Source organism: Mastomys coucha, unplaced genomic scaffold (assembly GCF_008632895.1).
Source record: "Mastomys coucha isolate ucsf_1 unplaced genomic scaffold, UCSF_Mcou_1 pScaffold12, whole genome shotgun sequence".
Taxonomy (NCBI): Eukaryota; Metazoa; Chordata; class Mammalia; order Rodentia; family Muridae; genus Mastomys; species Mastomys coucha.
The window spans coordinates 4,859,513-4,870,935 of record NW_022196894.1 but is presented as its reverse complement, the minus strand read 5'-3'; the positions used below and the strand labels follow the sequence as shown (position 1 = coordinate 4,870,935).

At 48.9% G+C, this 11,423-nt stretch overlaps 1 protein-coding gene across 2 annotated transcripts in view; it reads right to left on the bottom strand.

The window, feature by feature from the left end:
• Positions 1-11,423, bottom strand: part of Mettl22 (methyltransferase like 22) — a 19,500-nt gene that overhangs the window by 5,503 nt on the left and 2,574 nt on the right. Inside the window, exons 2-7 of one of the 2 annotated variants that reach the window (XM_031362036.1) lie at positions 10,579-10,714; positions 7,167-7,529; positions 3,560-3,600; positions 3,331-3,475; positions 1,478-1,549; positions 923-976 (exon numbers count right to left, since the gene is read on the bottom strand). In XM_031362036.1, coding sequence (XP_031217896.1) covers positions 923-976; positions 1,478-1,549; positions 3,331-3,475; positions 3,560-3,600; positions 7,167-7,529; positions 10,579-10,696 — 793 coding nt within the window. In that variant the 5' untranslated portion in view covers positions 10,697-10,714. The remainder of the gene's footprint in view (positions 1-922; positions 977-1,477; positions 1,550-3,330; positions 3,476-3,559; positions 3,601-7,166; positions 7,530-10,578; positions 10,715-11,423) is intronic. The other variant, XM_031362040.1, reaches the window with a different exon arrangement.

The window sequence follows — 11,423 nt, the reverse complement described above, 5'->3', positions numbered from 1 at the left end:
GGGTGAGCTGAGCTGGGTGAGCTGAGCTGAGCTGGGTGTGCTGGGCTGGGTGAGCTGAGCTGGGTGAGTTGGTATACCCTGCTAATCCCAGCACTTGGTAGGTAGGCAGAGCTCTGTGAGTGCTGGGCCAGCTGTGGCCACCTAAGGAGGCTTTGTTGCACAAATGAGAGAAAGAAAGGAGGGAGAGAGAAGGAGAGGGAGGGAGATGGGGCTGGAGACAGGTTGACTTGTATCTAGGGACAGCCACACTGTTAAGGGGCACCTTCCGCACCAGTGAGGGGCAGGGAGGTTCGATCCTCACTTGCTCCTTGGTCAGGGGCCCTGTGAGAACACTACCTGTCAATCACCATTCCAATCAATTCACAGTGTGACACTAGGAAACTGGTCACTCTGGATCTCAGTCTTTGTGTTTACAGAAGGGTTACTAAAACCTGTCTCAGAAGATGTCCAGGAAGGCCAAGGGTCAAAGGGTCACAGCACAGTGTGCTCGCTCGGCAGGTGACAGGCACTCAGTCTCCTTACTGACAGGTAAAAGGAAAGAAGCTGCTGTGTAAACAGCAAACATCAGCTCTGACACTGTCTGTGGGAGAATTCAGAAACTCTTGTAGACGCTCACTATGCTTTCTGGGAAGCAGTATAGGCCCAGGTCACAGATCTGGGATCACACCCTGGCCTCTGAGTGCTGGTCTCTCCACTCCCATTCAGAACTGATTCCCCCAAGGTGACCCTGGGAGGTGTGTGCAGCATGTGATCAAGAGCATGGCAGTTGTTCAGAGAATAGCTGGGGCCCAGCAGCCTGTGGAGACCTTCCACAAGATGTGGGGCTATGTAGCCAGGACTCTGGCTCAATGAGGTCACAGAACTGAGGACTCTAGGTGCCACAGAGGAGCCACTGAAGCAAGGGGACACAAGAAGCACACACCTGTGCAGAGGTCATCCTTCAGCCAGTCTAGCTCCTTGACCTTAACCACGCCACCTGCAAAAGCAGAGACAGAACTCCCAGACTGCACACGAATATGGGGATAAAAGCTCCCTGACTCCGACACTCAGCCTCACCATCTAACCAGACATCTATCTCCTCAGTTCCTCTATCCTATACAGCACTCCCTCCTATACCCCCTTCTCTTCCTACATGTTCTCAATGCTCAATGACAGTGGCTCTATAGACACAGGGAATATAAACATCTATCAGTCCTGGTCCCCATCCCTGGAGACTGGTCACCCTACAAGGGGATGGCAGCTTGGTGGATGACTTAAGACTGTGATTAAGTAGTACTAAGAGGATGAGCCAAATGCACGAGGGGAAGAACTTGTCCATCAGCCCAGGGATCTCAGGAGTCACGGTGTCAGGGCGGGCCGCCTATGCTCAGAAGCTGTGTCACACCAAGGGAACACCTGATGCAAAGGGAAGCCGCCACCAACACTGGTCCTGCTGGGCGACTCCCACTGACCCCAAACCTCTGCTACTGGACCTCACCTCCAGTGGCAGCCAGGTGGCTGTTGAGGGCAACGTTTCGTTGGCACATGGTCAGGAGGTCTGTGCCGACATCTGGAATGACAGAAGGGTGCACTATGACACATGGGTTAAGACACCTGTCTCCAGCACGTTTCACGGTGAGCCACCACTAATGGCTGACTGCTGTGCTTTGGTCATTTAAGGTGGTGGCATCTCTGGAAGCTAGACGAAGGGTATGTGACACATTCTGAATTATTTCAGGAACTTCTCTGTGTGTCTGATGTAATTTCAAATTTAAATATTAAGACAGTACTCAGTTTGCCACACAGGACCACTCATCACCCTAAGGATCGTCAGATGAGGCACACAGGTGTTCACTGTTGCAGTTGACAAATGGGAGAAAGACGGGGGTGGACAGAGTGCCTGGCAAAGGACTAAACAGAATGGTAAAGATGGTGTCCTTACTAAAAGTCACTTAGAATCATTTTTAAGGACACAGGACCATGTTGTTAAAAAATACTTTTCAAGAGTTTGGCTGAGTGTGTTTGTATGCATGTGTATGCATGTGTATGAATGTGCATGTATGTGTGTGCATTGTTTATATTTATATAACTATTTATAGAGATTTCAGTTATTCCCTAAGTGTATGCACTAAAGAGTGACGGGAAGATGGCTCCAAGGTTAAGATGTCACACTATATTTGCAGAGGACCCAAGTTTGGCTCCCAGTACCCCCATCAGATGGCTCACAACCAATTGTAATTCCAGCTCCAGGGGATCTTATGCCCTTTAGGACACATGTACTCAGCTCCTCTATCTCTGTCTCTCTTTCTCTATCTCTTTCTCTCTCTCTCTCTCTACACACACACACACACACACACACACACACACACACACACACAAAGATATAATATACAATATAATATGAAATAAAAATAAACTGGGCATGGTGGAACACACCTCTAATTCCAGCACTTTGGGAGGCAGAGGCAGATGTATCTCTGAGTTCAAGACCAGCCTGGTTTACACAGTAAGTTCCAGGTCAGCTGGGAAACATAGTGAGACAGTTTCAAAATTAAAAAAAAAAAAATCTTTTTTAAAAAAGTAGAATATAGGGGCTGGAGAGATGGCTCAGTGGTTAAGAGCACTGGCTGCTTTTCCAGAGGTCCTGAGTTCAATTCCTGCAACCCTCATAACCATCTATAATGAGATCTGGTGCCCTCTACTGGCATTCAGGCATACATACAGGAAGAACATTGTATACATAATAAATAAATAAATCTGGTAGGGGGGAAAGGAGAACATGTAAGAGGAAAAATATGATAATTACAAAAGACTGGAAACTATAACACACATGCAGACATGTGCACACGTTCGTACATGAATGATTAAAAGTACATTTCTTTTTGAGCCCTGGGGCAGGGACTTGCTTGTTTACTCTCTGAACTGTGTCTGGCCCACAGTGTATGCCTAAGACATTGCACACTGTTGAATCACTCTGGAAATTATAAAATTATGAGTAAGTTTCATCTTCTGCCTCACACTTTCCCCTGAGAACAAGCTTGTTCTGTCATTAGGCACAAATGATAAGCCAGCGTGCGGCCTACAAAGAGGGCAGTCAGGGATGCCGAGGCATGTGCTCTTTCCTGGAGGGTGGGCAGAGAAAGAGCAGCAGATACTGCATGCCTATGATCTCCTGACTGCAGAGTGACACTGTGATGGCTAGGTGTTGAGGGCCATTTGGACAGAAAATGTGTGTGTGTGTGTGTGTGTGTGTGTGTGTATGTAGAGAACTTGGTGACCTTGTTCCTTTTTTATAGCTGGTACAAATCATAGTGCCCGCCACTCCCTACTGTACAGGTAAAGAGTTGTTACCTGTACAATAAACGGTGTGTGCCATGGTAGCTGCCACAATGCTGGCAAGCCCTGTGCCTGCCCCAAGTTCCAGCACGGTGCATCCCTGGAAGAGGTCCCTTCGGAACAGGATATAGTCTGCCAGGAGCAGGGCGCCCCGCCACACCTGCAGGAGGACAAAGAAGCACAGGTGAGTCAAGGCTTAGGAGAGACCCTCCAGGGCCACAGGAAGTGGACAGGGCCTACCCACCTGCTTGCCTACATCCTCCAGGGGTGTGGCCATGGTGTGCTCTGGACAGGATAGAAACCAATAAAGAAGCATCTATTGTGAAACAGAAGTGGACAGAAAACAGAGGTAGGGTAGTGTGGGGGGTCTGCCCTCCTGGCTAGACCAGTGGCAGAGTTAAATGACTAAAAGAGAAGCAGAAGCATGGGCTGCACTGACAGGTGGGAGCAGGTGGAACAAGTGGGTGCAGGTGGGAGCAGTGGGAGCAGGTGGTGCAGGTGGAGCAGGTGGGAGCAGTGGGAGCAAGTAGAGTAGGTAGAAGCAATGGGAGCAGGTGGGAGCAGGTGGGAGTAGTGGGAACAGGTGGGTGGAGCAGGTGGAGCAGGTGGGAGTAGTGGGAGCAGGTGGGAATAGTGGGAACAGGTAGGTGGAACAGGTGGAGCAGGTAAAGCAGGTGGGAGCAGGTGGGAACAAGTGGAGCAGGTGGGAGTAGTGGGAGCAGGTGGGTGGAGCAGGTGGGAGCAGGTGGAACAAGTGGAGCAGGTGGAGCAGATGGGAGCAGGTGGTGCAGGTGGGAGCAGAGGGGGGCAGTGGGAGCAGGTGGGAGGCCTTTAGGTCACTGGATAACTACTATGTATCCAATGGACCAAGGCACATCATGTCTGAACCTAGCTAAAGTACACACCTGTATCACAGGACCTGGACCTCCATTCTAAAACTGAAACATATGTACATACTACTAATAAATACAGCTTCTTCCAAAGTATGTTCTTATGCACCAGAAACTAACACAGTAAGTTTCAATTTATATCTTTTAAATAAAAAGTTCATAAGAAGGGTGATTGGTATGCACTCTGAAGTCTAAACTATCTCAAAACAAGATTCTGATGGTGGTAAGGAGTAGAAACATGAGATGAAGGAGAAAAAGAAACACTGCAAAATACCATCTCTGCCATGACATTAGAAGTCAATAGCATTTTTCCCCTTTCCTTTCCTTATTTTTTTTTTTTTTGAGACGGGGTCTCATACTATAGCCCAGATTGGCCAAAGGACTCACTATGTACTAAATGTTTGCAAATAGCTGTGTGAGGTTTAAACAAACACACACAGCAGAGAAGTTTCCAGAGCCTGCCAAACTCACACAAACTAAAACATAGTCTCATAATAAAATCTGAGAAGCAAGCTGTTCACATCTATAACCCTGCAGGACTGAGGACAGCCTAGAGAGCAAGAGCCTTCTAACAGACACACAAACCAAGGGCTGGAGAGATGGCTCTCCAGGCAAAGGTGCTTGTTGTGCAAGGGTGGCAGCATGAGTTCAGTCCCTAGATCCACAGAAAGGTGGAAGGACAGAATGAGCTTCAAAAAGGTGACCCCTGACCTCCTCATGTGTGCTACGACATGTACCTGTACATGTGTACACACACAAATACACAGGTATGCACGAACTAAACCAAATGAAACAAGATTAAAACCCAAACAGTGGTCAGCTCCACCTAGGCTGTCGGTCTGAAGGACTAAACAACTCCTGTGCCTTTCAGAAGAGGACGCATGGTGGGGCTCAACATGTGCCATCAATTGGGAATCAGAACAAAGTTCACCCACCAACCTCTCAGACACATTGCCTCACTGAACATGTGTGTATGTTCACATGTTCATGACCCATGAACCAGCCTGTGGCTCTGAGACTCTGCTGGATTGGGTCACCCCATTCACAGATGCAGAGAGAATCTGGAGATTATGGCCCCGGGAAATCTGCTCTCCTTGAGTGAGAACAAGGCTCTCCTGAGTATTGGAGTTTTCACTGTCCCGCTGAGTGACTTGACCCTTAGCAGCTCTGAGCCCCAGTTCCTTCACATACACACAGATAACTCTGTCCTTGTGCACTGGTACAGTCAGACTATGCTGACAGGGAGCAGCTTCAGTGGATGGCTAGAAACTGCTGATCTCAAAAATGTCCCCAACACTCACACATTTGGAGTCAGTGGAGCTGGTCATGAAAGTGAGTAGTTCAAGAAAAAACATATTAAATCAAAATGCTTTCCTAACATCAGGATGAAACAAAAGAGGGTTTTAGACCAACCCTTTTTGAGTCTGCTAATCTACCATTAGCACCCTGCGAGAGCTGCATCCTTGACTTTGTGTAGAGGTGCCATGCCCTAGGGTGAGCGCTTGGAGCCTGCTCAACTGTGTGCACTATGAGGGTGGATGACCCAGCCCTGGCAGAAGAGCAGTGATCCCTGCCCACGTCAACTGTGGCAGAAGACTGTGCTGTGGTGATGGTGATGCAGCCAAGAGCCACCACTTTAGAAACTTAATGCTATCCTGGAGCAGGTGAGCCCCTGGTTGAGAGAGAACGGTCATGTTTGAAGACCCAAGGCCACGGGAAAGCAGAAGGGGACAGCTGGGAAGGCTGTGGGAATTTGTTGTTAGCTTCTAAGACAGTGCTCCTAGCACACACTGGCTGGAGGCCAGTCACTGTGGAACACATACTCTACACTCTGGTCCTGGAGGGGAGGGAACACCTTAGCTTCTTTGCCATTCTGTGATAAAACACTGGCTAAATGCAGCTTATTCGATTTATACTTGTACATCCCAGTCCATCAAGGGGAAGACAGGGAGGCATCTAGGACAGGAAGCTGGAGGCAGGGGCTGAAGTAGAGACCTGGGGGAGTGATGCTTATTGGCTCATTCCTTTCTTATACAGCCCACGACCACCAGCCCGTGGGTCATGCTGCTCATAGTGGCTGGGGCAAGCCAGGAAGCAGTGTTCCTCCATGGTTCCTGCCTTCGTTTGCCTCAGTGGTGGACAGTGATCAGGCTCACTAAGTTAGACTTTGATGGTGTCCTTACTTGGGTCTGTCATTGGTTCCCTATTTTGGAATGAGGTGTTTGTTTGTGTCTTCTCAGAAATAAGTGTCACACAATACTAGAGGTCACAAGACCCTTGCTCTGCCTGTTGAGCCCAGGCAGCAGGCCTCACAGTGTTGTCTCTGAGTATCTGTCGAAACCCCTTCTTGGGCCTTCTCACCTCTCCTTCTCATTGCCCACCGTCTTAGCTTACAACCCATTTGACTGGTCCACTCCAGGTTGCTGTGAACTCCATTCATACTCTGGCTACTGAATTTCCCATGGCTTCCTGTCTCCCTGAACCTAGCCAAGCACCTCACAAACTCTGTCTTGAGCCACATACCAGGCTACAGAACAAGGGAGCTGGAGGCAGGAGTGGGCCTTTCTGGAGGAAGTAGTACCTGAGCCAGGAGCTGGGGAGCTGGGAACATGCTAGAAAGTAGAGGTTGGTAGCAGGCACCAGAAGTGAATGTGCAGCCCAGCAGAGATCCAGAAGTGAGGAGGGCACAGAAGGGTCAGTGCTGATGAGAGGTAAGAACTGTGTCCCCCCCAGCTGCTTAAGCTGAGCCATTTGTATTCCATCCTGAGGGCAATGGGAGGCTCTGAGGAGTCTTCAGCAAGAGATGATCTACAGGATTTGAACCGACTCTGCTGGCTGTGGCACTGCCTGTTCCCAGCTCACTAGAACCATTCTGAACTCAGAACTGATACTCATAGCTCTACTGTGCCCCCAAAGCCAGTGTGACTGCCTCAGTGGCCAGAGAGCATGACCTTCATTTACCTATTTTGATGATGCTGTGGGGGCCACTCTCTTGCGCTTGGTCTCCCACGAGGTCATCTTCCTCCTGTGCTAGAATCATGGGGTGTACCTTGTCTCTTGCAAGCTCTGCTGGGTTGGGATCAGAAGCAGCCCGTGGTCTCCGAACCACATCCAGGTCCCCATCCTCGTCCAGGGGAACATTCAACCCTTCCTGGATGGTGCTGTCATCCCCAGCCTGGAGGGACAAATCCTCATGACTGCGGCCACTTCCTGACCCAGCAGGAGGTATCTCCTGTGTGGAGCCGTCTCCGGGACCACCGTCCTCAGCCCCTGAGTCTGTCCAAGAGTTCCGACTCCACAGGAGCTTGAACTGGGACAGGAAGACTGTAATCGAGAAACACAGAGTGAGCAACACCACGGCTGTCCTTCCTTTGCTCTGCGTTGACAAGTCTCACTGCCAATTGGAGATACTTAGTTTTTCTTTGGAGGCAGGGTCCATGAAGCCTAAGCTAGCCCCAAACTCACTACGTAGCCAACGGTGACCTTCCAGTCCTGATCTTGATTTTACAACCCAGTGTTTGGGTTGTACACAAGCATCACAACACCCACTTTTATGTGTTGCTGGTGTTAAACTCAGGGTTATATGTTCTGAGCAATCACCCTACTAACTGAGCCGCATGCCCAGCTCAAGTAGAGACGCTTTTAAAGGCCAGGTGGGCGTGAACAGGCTAAGCAGCACACACTTGCTGCACTTAGCAGTGGCCATCTGGGCAACAGCTTCCGATGGAGCAGCCTCTGCTAAGTGAGCGCCTGCACAGGCATCCGATGGAGCAGCCTCTGCTAAGTGAGCGCCTGCACAGGCATCCGATGGAGCAGCCTCTGCTAAGTGAGCGCCTGCACAGGCATCCGATGGAGTAGCCTCTGCTAAGTGAGCGCCTGCACAGGCATCTGGCCTGAGTCATGTGTTTACCTGCAGAGTGCCTGTGAAGAGAGCATACTGGCCATCTCATAGACATGGACACTGAGGCTCAGGGGTGAGTAGGCTTGCTAAGTGGCCAAGGCAGGATATGAACCCAGTCTGCCTGGTGCTCCAGGTGCTGCTTAAGGATGGGAGGTCAAAACAAACAAATAAACAAAACCCCTCAAACAAACAAACACTTGGCCTATCCTTCACCACCAGGTAGCCAGAAGGTCACTGAGATGAACTTCAGTATGAGTGCATGCACCAGGGGAGGTATGTCAGAAACAAAATGAGCGAGGAGTTCAGAATGGATAACACTAGGCTGGGCCTGTTTCCAAACCTGCATCCCAGGAATACGGAATAATCCAGCTGCAGGCCAGCCAAGGCCAAAGCCAAAGCCAGTGAACAGAGGTGCTCAGAGTCCCCAGTCCTCTCTACTTCTGTTCCCTCACCTGACTTTACATTAGGCCCAGCTCACTGCTATCACCTTCTCACACTGCAAACATCATTGAGGAGCAGGGGACATGGGAAGACCTGAGACACGGACATGGGAAGCCCTTGCTGCCTTGTGCAGCCATTTTCCTCTTTCTGGGATGCCTTCCTCAGCTCTTTACACAGATCCTTTCTAGCTTTTAGTACTCAGTCAGTGAGCTCTGCTTCAGGCTCCTATAGCATCACACCCCACATCAAGTTTTGAACATCCATCCACCCATCCGCCCACCTACTCATCTACCCAGGCATCTTATTTATCTACCTTATTATTTATTTATCTTATTTATCTACTCAGTCATCTATCCAGCCATCCATTTATCCAATCTATTATCTATCATCTATTCACTTTCCCAACTACCCATCATCTACCTCTATCTACCCATCCATTCATTCATCTTACCCATTCATCTACCATGGTCCATCTATGTATCTGTTCATCTACCCACCCTGACTATTATTTCTTTCATCTACCCATCTGTCCATTTATCCATCCACTCACCCACCATCCACCAGTCCATCCATTCATTCATTTGTTCATCTGACCTATCCACCGTCCACCAGTCCATCCATTCATTCATTTGTTCATCTGACCTATCCACCGTCTACCAGTCCATTCATCTATCCACCCACTCAGTAAACATGCACTGATCATCAACTGTGCTGGGGATACCAACCAGAAAGCAGCATCTTAGGGGGCTTATAGCTAGGGATTGTAGTGGCAAAAGATCAAAGTAAACAAGGTAATTACAGACTGTGAGCTCCCTGTCCCGACACAATAGAACTGTGTTTTGTATGACACATAGTGGCAACCATATAAGGGCTAGCAAGTCTTTCCTTTAGCAGGTTATGAAACAAGTGTCATAAGGTCTCTGAGCCACAGGATCTCTGCTGCAACTCCCCAATGTCTGCAGTCATAAAAACACACTAGCCAGCAGGCCTGCTGGGGTTTCAATACAACATTACTTTTAAAAACAAAGCAGGACCAGGTTTGGCCACATAGGTTCTAGTTTGTCAATGCCTGGTATAATGTGTCATCCAACTGGGACAGTTAGTGAAGGGGCACAGAGCCCATGGAGGGAAGGATGACAGGCTGGGCACACTGGCCAGGAGAAGCCCAGTAGAAGGCCACGTGTTCCCTAGAACCATGGGGGACTGGTGGGGAATCCATGTCAGGGCAGTGCTATGGTTCAGTTTGCATTTTCAAAAGCTAGGCTTGGCTGCAAGACGCAGGCAGAGGGGTCAGGGAGCCTGTGCTGAAGAAAAGAAGCTAAGGAAGCTAAGGAGGAAGGGACGGAGCCAGCCAGGCACAGGACCAAGGTGACTGTCTGGGGCTATGGTTGCACAGAGCTCTAACATCATTCCTGCTTGAACTGTGGGCTCACTCACTTCTGCATGCCTGTGCTAGGTCAGGATGTGACAGTCAGCAGGAAAGCACGGCATGTGCTCAGTGAGGAAAGACTTAAGTGACATGCTGACAGAAGGACACCTGCTTCACTAAAGAACATGTAACGGTGGTTGCTTCTAAGTTCTAACTGTATCTTGGGTTTTTGGTTGGTTGGTTTTGGCTTTTTTGGTGGAGGATAAGTGGTGTGTGTGTGTGTGTGTGTGTGTGTGTGTGTGTGTGTGAGAGAGAGAGAGAGAGAGAGAGAGAGAGAGAGAGAGAGAGAAACATTTAATAGCAAAATCATAAAATCCCATGTGAGGCTCCGCAGCTTCAGAGTAGCTATTCTGTATAAAAGTAAACAAAATGGCTGACTGTATAGAAGCTGGCTGAGACATAGAGACTTTGGGTCTCATTAAATTTTGTAGGTGAATTTTGTTTTCTTTGTCAGTTTTGCAATAAAGTTTCGATTTAAAAAGGGGGGAGGATAAGGATGGATAGATCAACAACTCAGTCTTTCCCCCTAAAGAAGCATGTGAAAGAAAGCAGGTACAGGGCCCCAGCAGGCAACACGCTGCTCTACCTGACCTGGATCTTACCTGGCTGCCCCATGCCATTCAGCCGCACCATGAGATGCCTCTGGTTAGGGGTGTACAGGTGAACATCGGACAGCACAGTGTCGCTTTTGAAGGTGACCTCATCCATGGCTGGGCCCATGTTATTCCTGGGACGCACCTGACACAGAAGAGAAAATCCTCAGGATGGTGGGTCCTAGAGGAAACACCAGTCATCCAACTGGGTGGCCAAGGGAAGTCTGGAACACCTTCCTGTATGACACCCTTTACACTTCCCTCCTCCGTCCCTCTGCCATGTCTCTTCTGTGGCTGAGGATCCGTCCAAGGCCTTGCACTGGCTTGGCAAGCTCTCTGTCACTAAGCTATATCCTCAGCCCTGTTTTTATTTGACTTATTCTAGAGTTTGTGGTCTTAGTGGGATAACAGATTTGTACTACCTGCACTTTTCAAACAGCCAAGAAAGCTGGGGAAACAGCACAGTAAACAATCATACATCCACCACTTGGAATGATGGAAAACTAGCACTCTGTCATGTGTAGTTACACTATCTATCTAAGAATACATAACATCTACCTAATAACAGGGAACATCTATCTATCTATGAATAATATAATATCTACTTAATAAGAGACTATCTACTCAATAGTAGAGACCATCTACTTAATAATGAGACCATCTATCTAATAGTAGAGACTGTCTACTTAGTAATAGAGACCCAGCTGGGTGGTGGTGGAGTACATGCCTTTAATTCCAGCACTCAGGTTTAGGCAGAGCTCTGTGAGTCAGAAGCCAGGACGGCCTACAGAGTGAGTTCCAGGACAGCCATACAGCCATAGCCACACAGAGAAACCCTGTCTCAAAAACCAAAA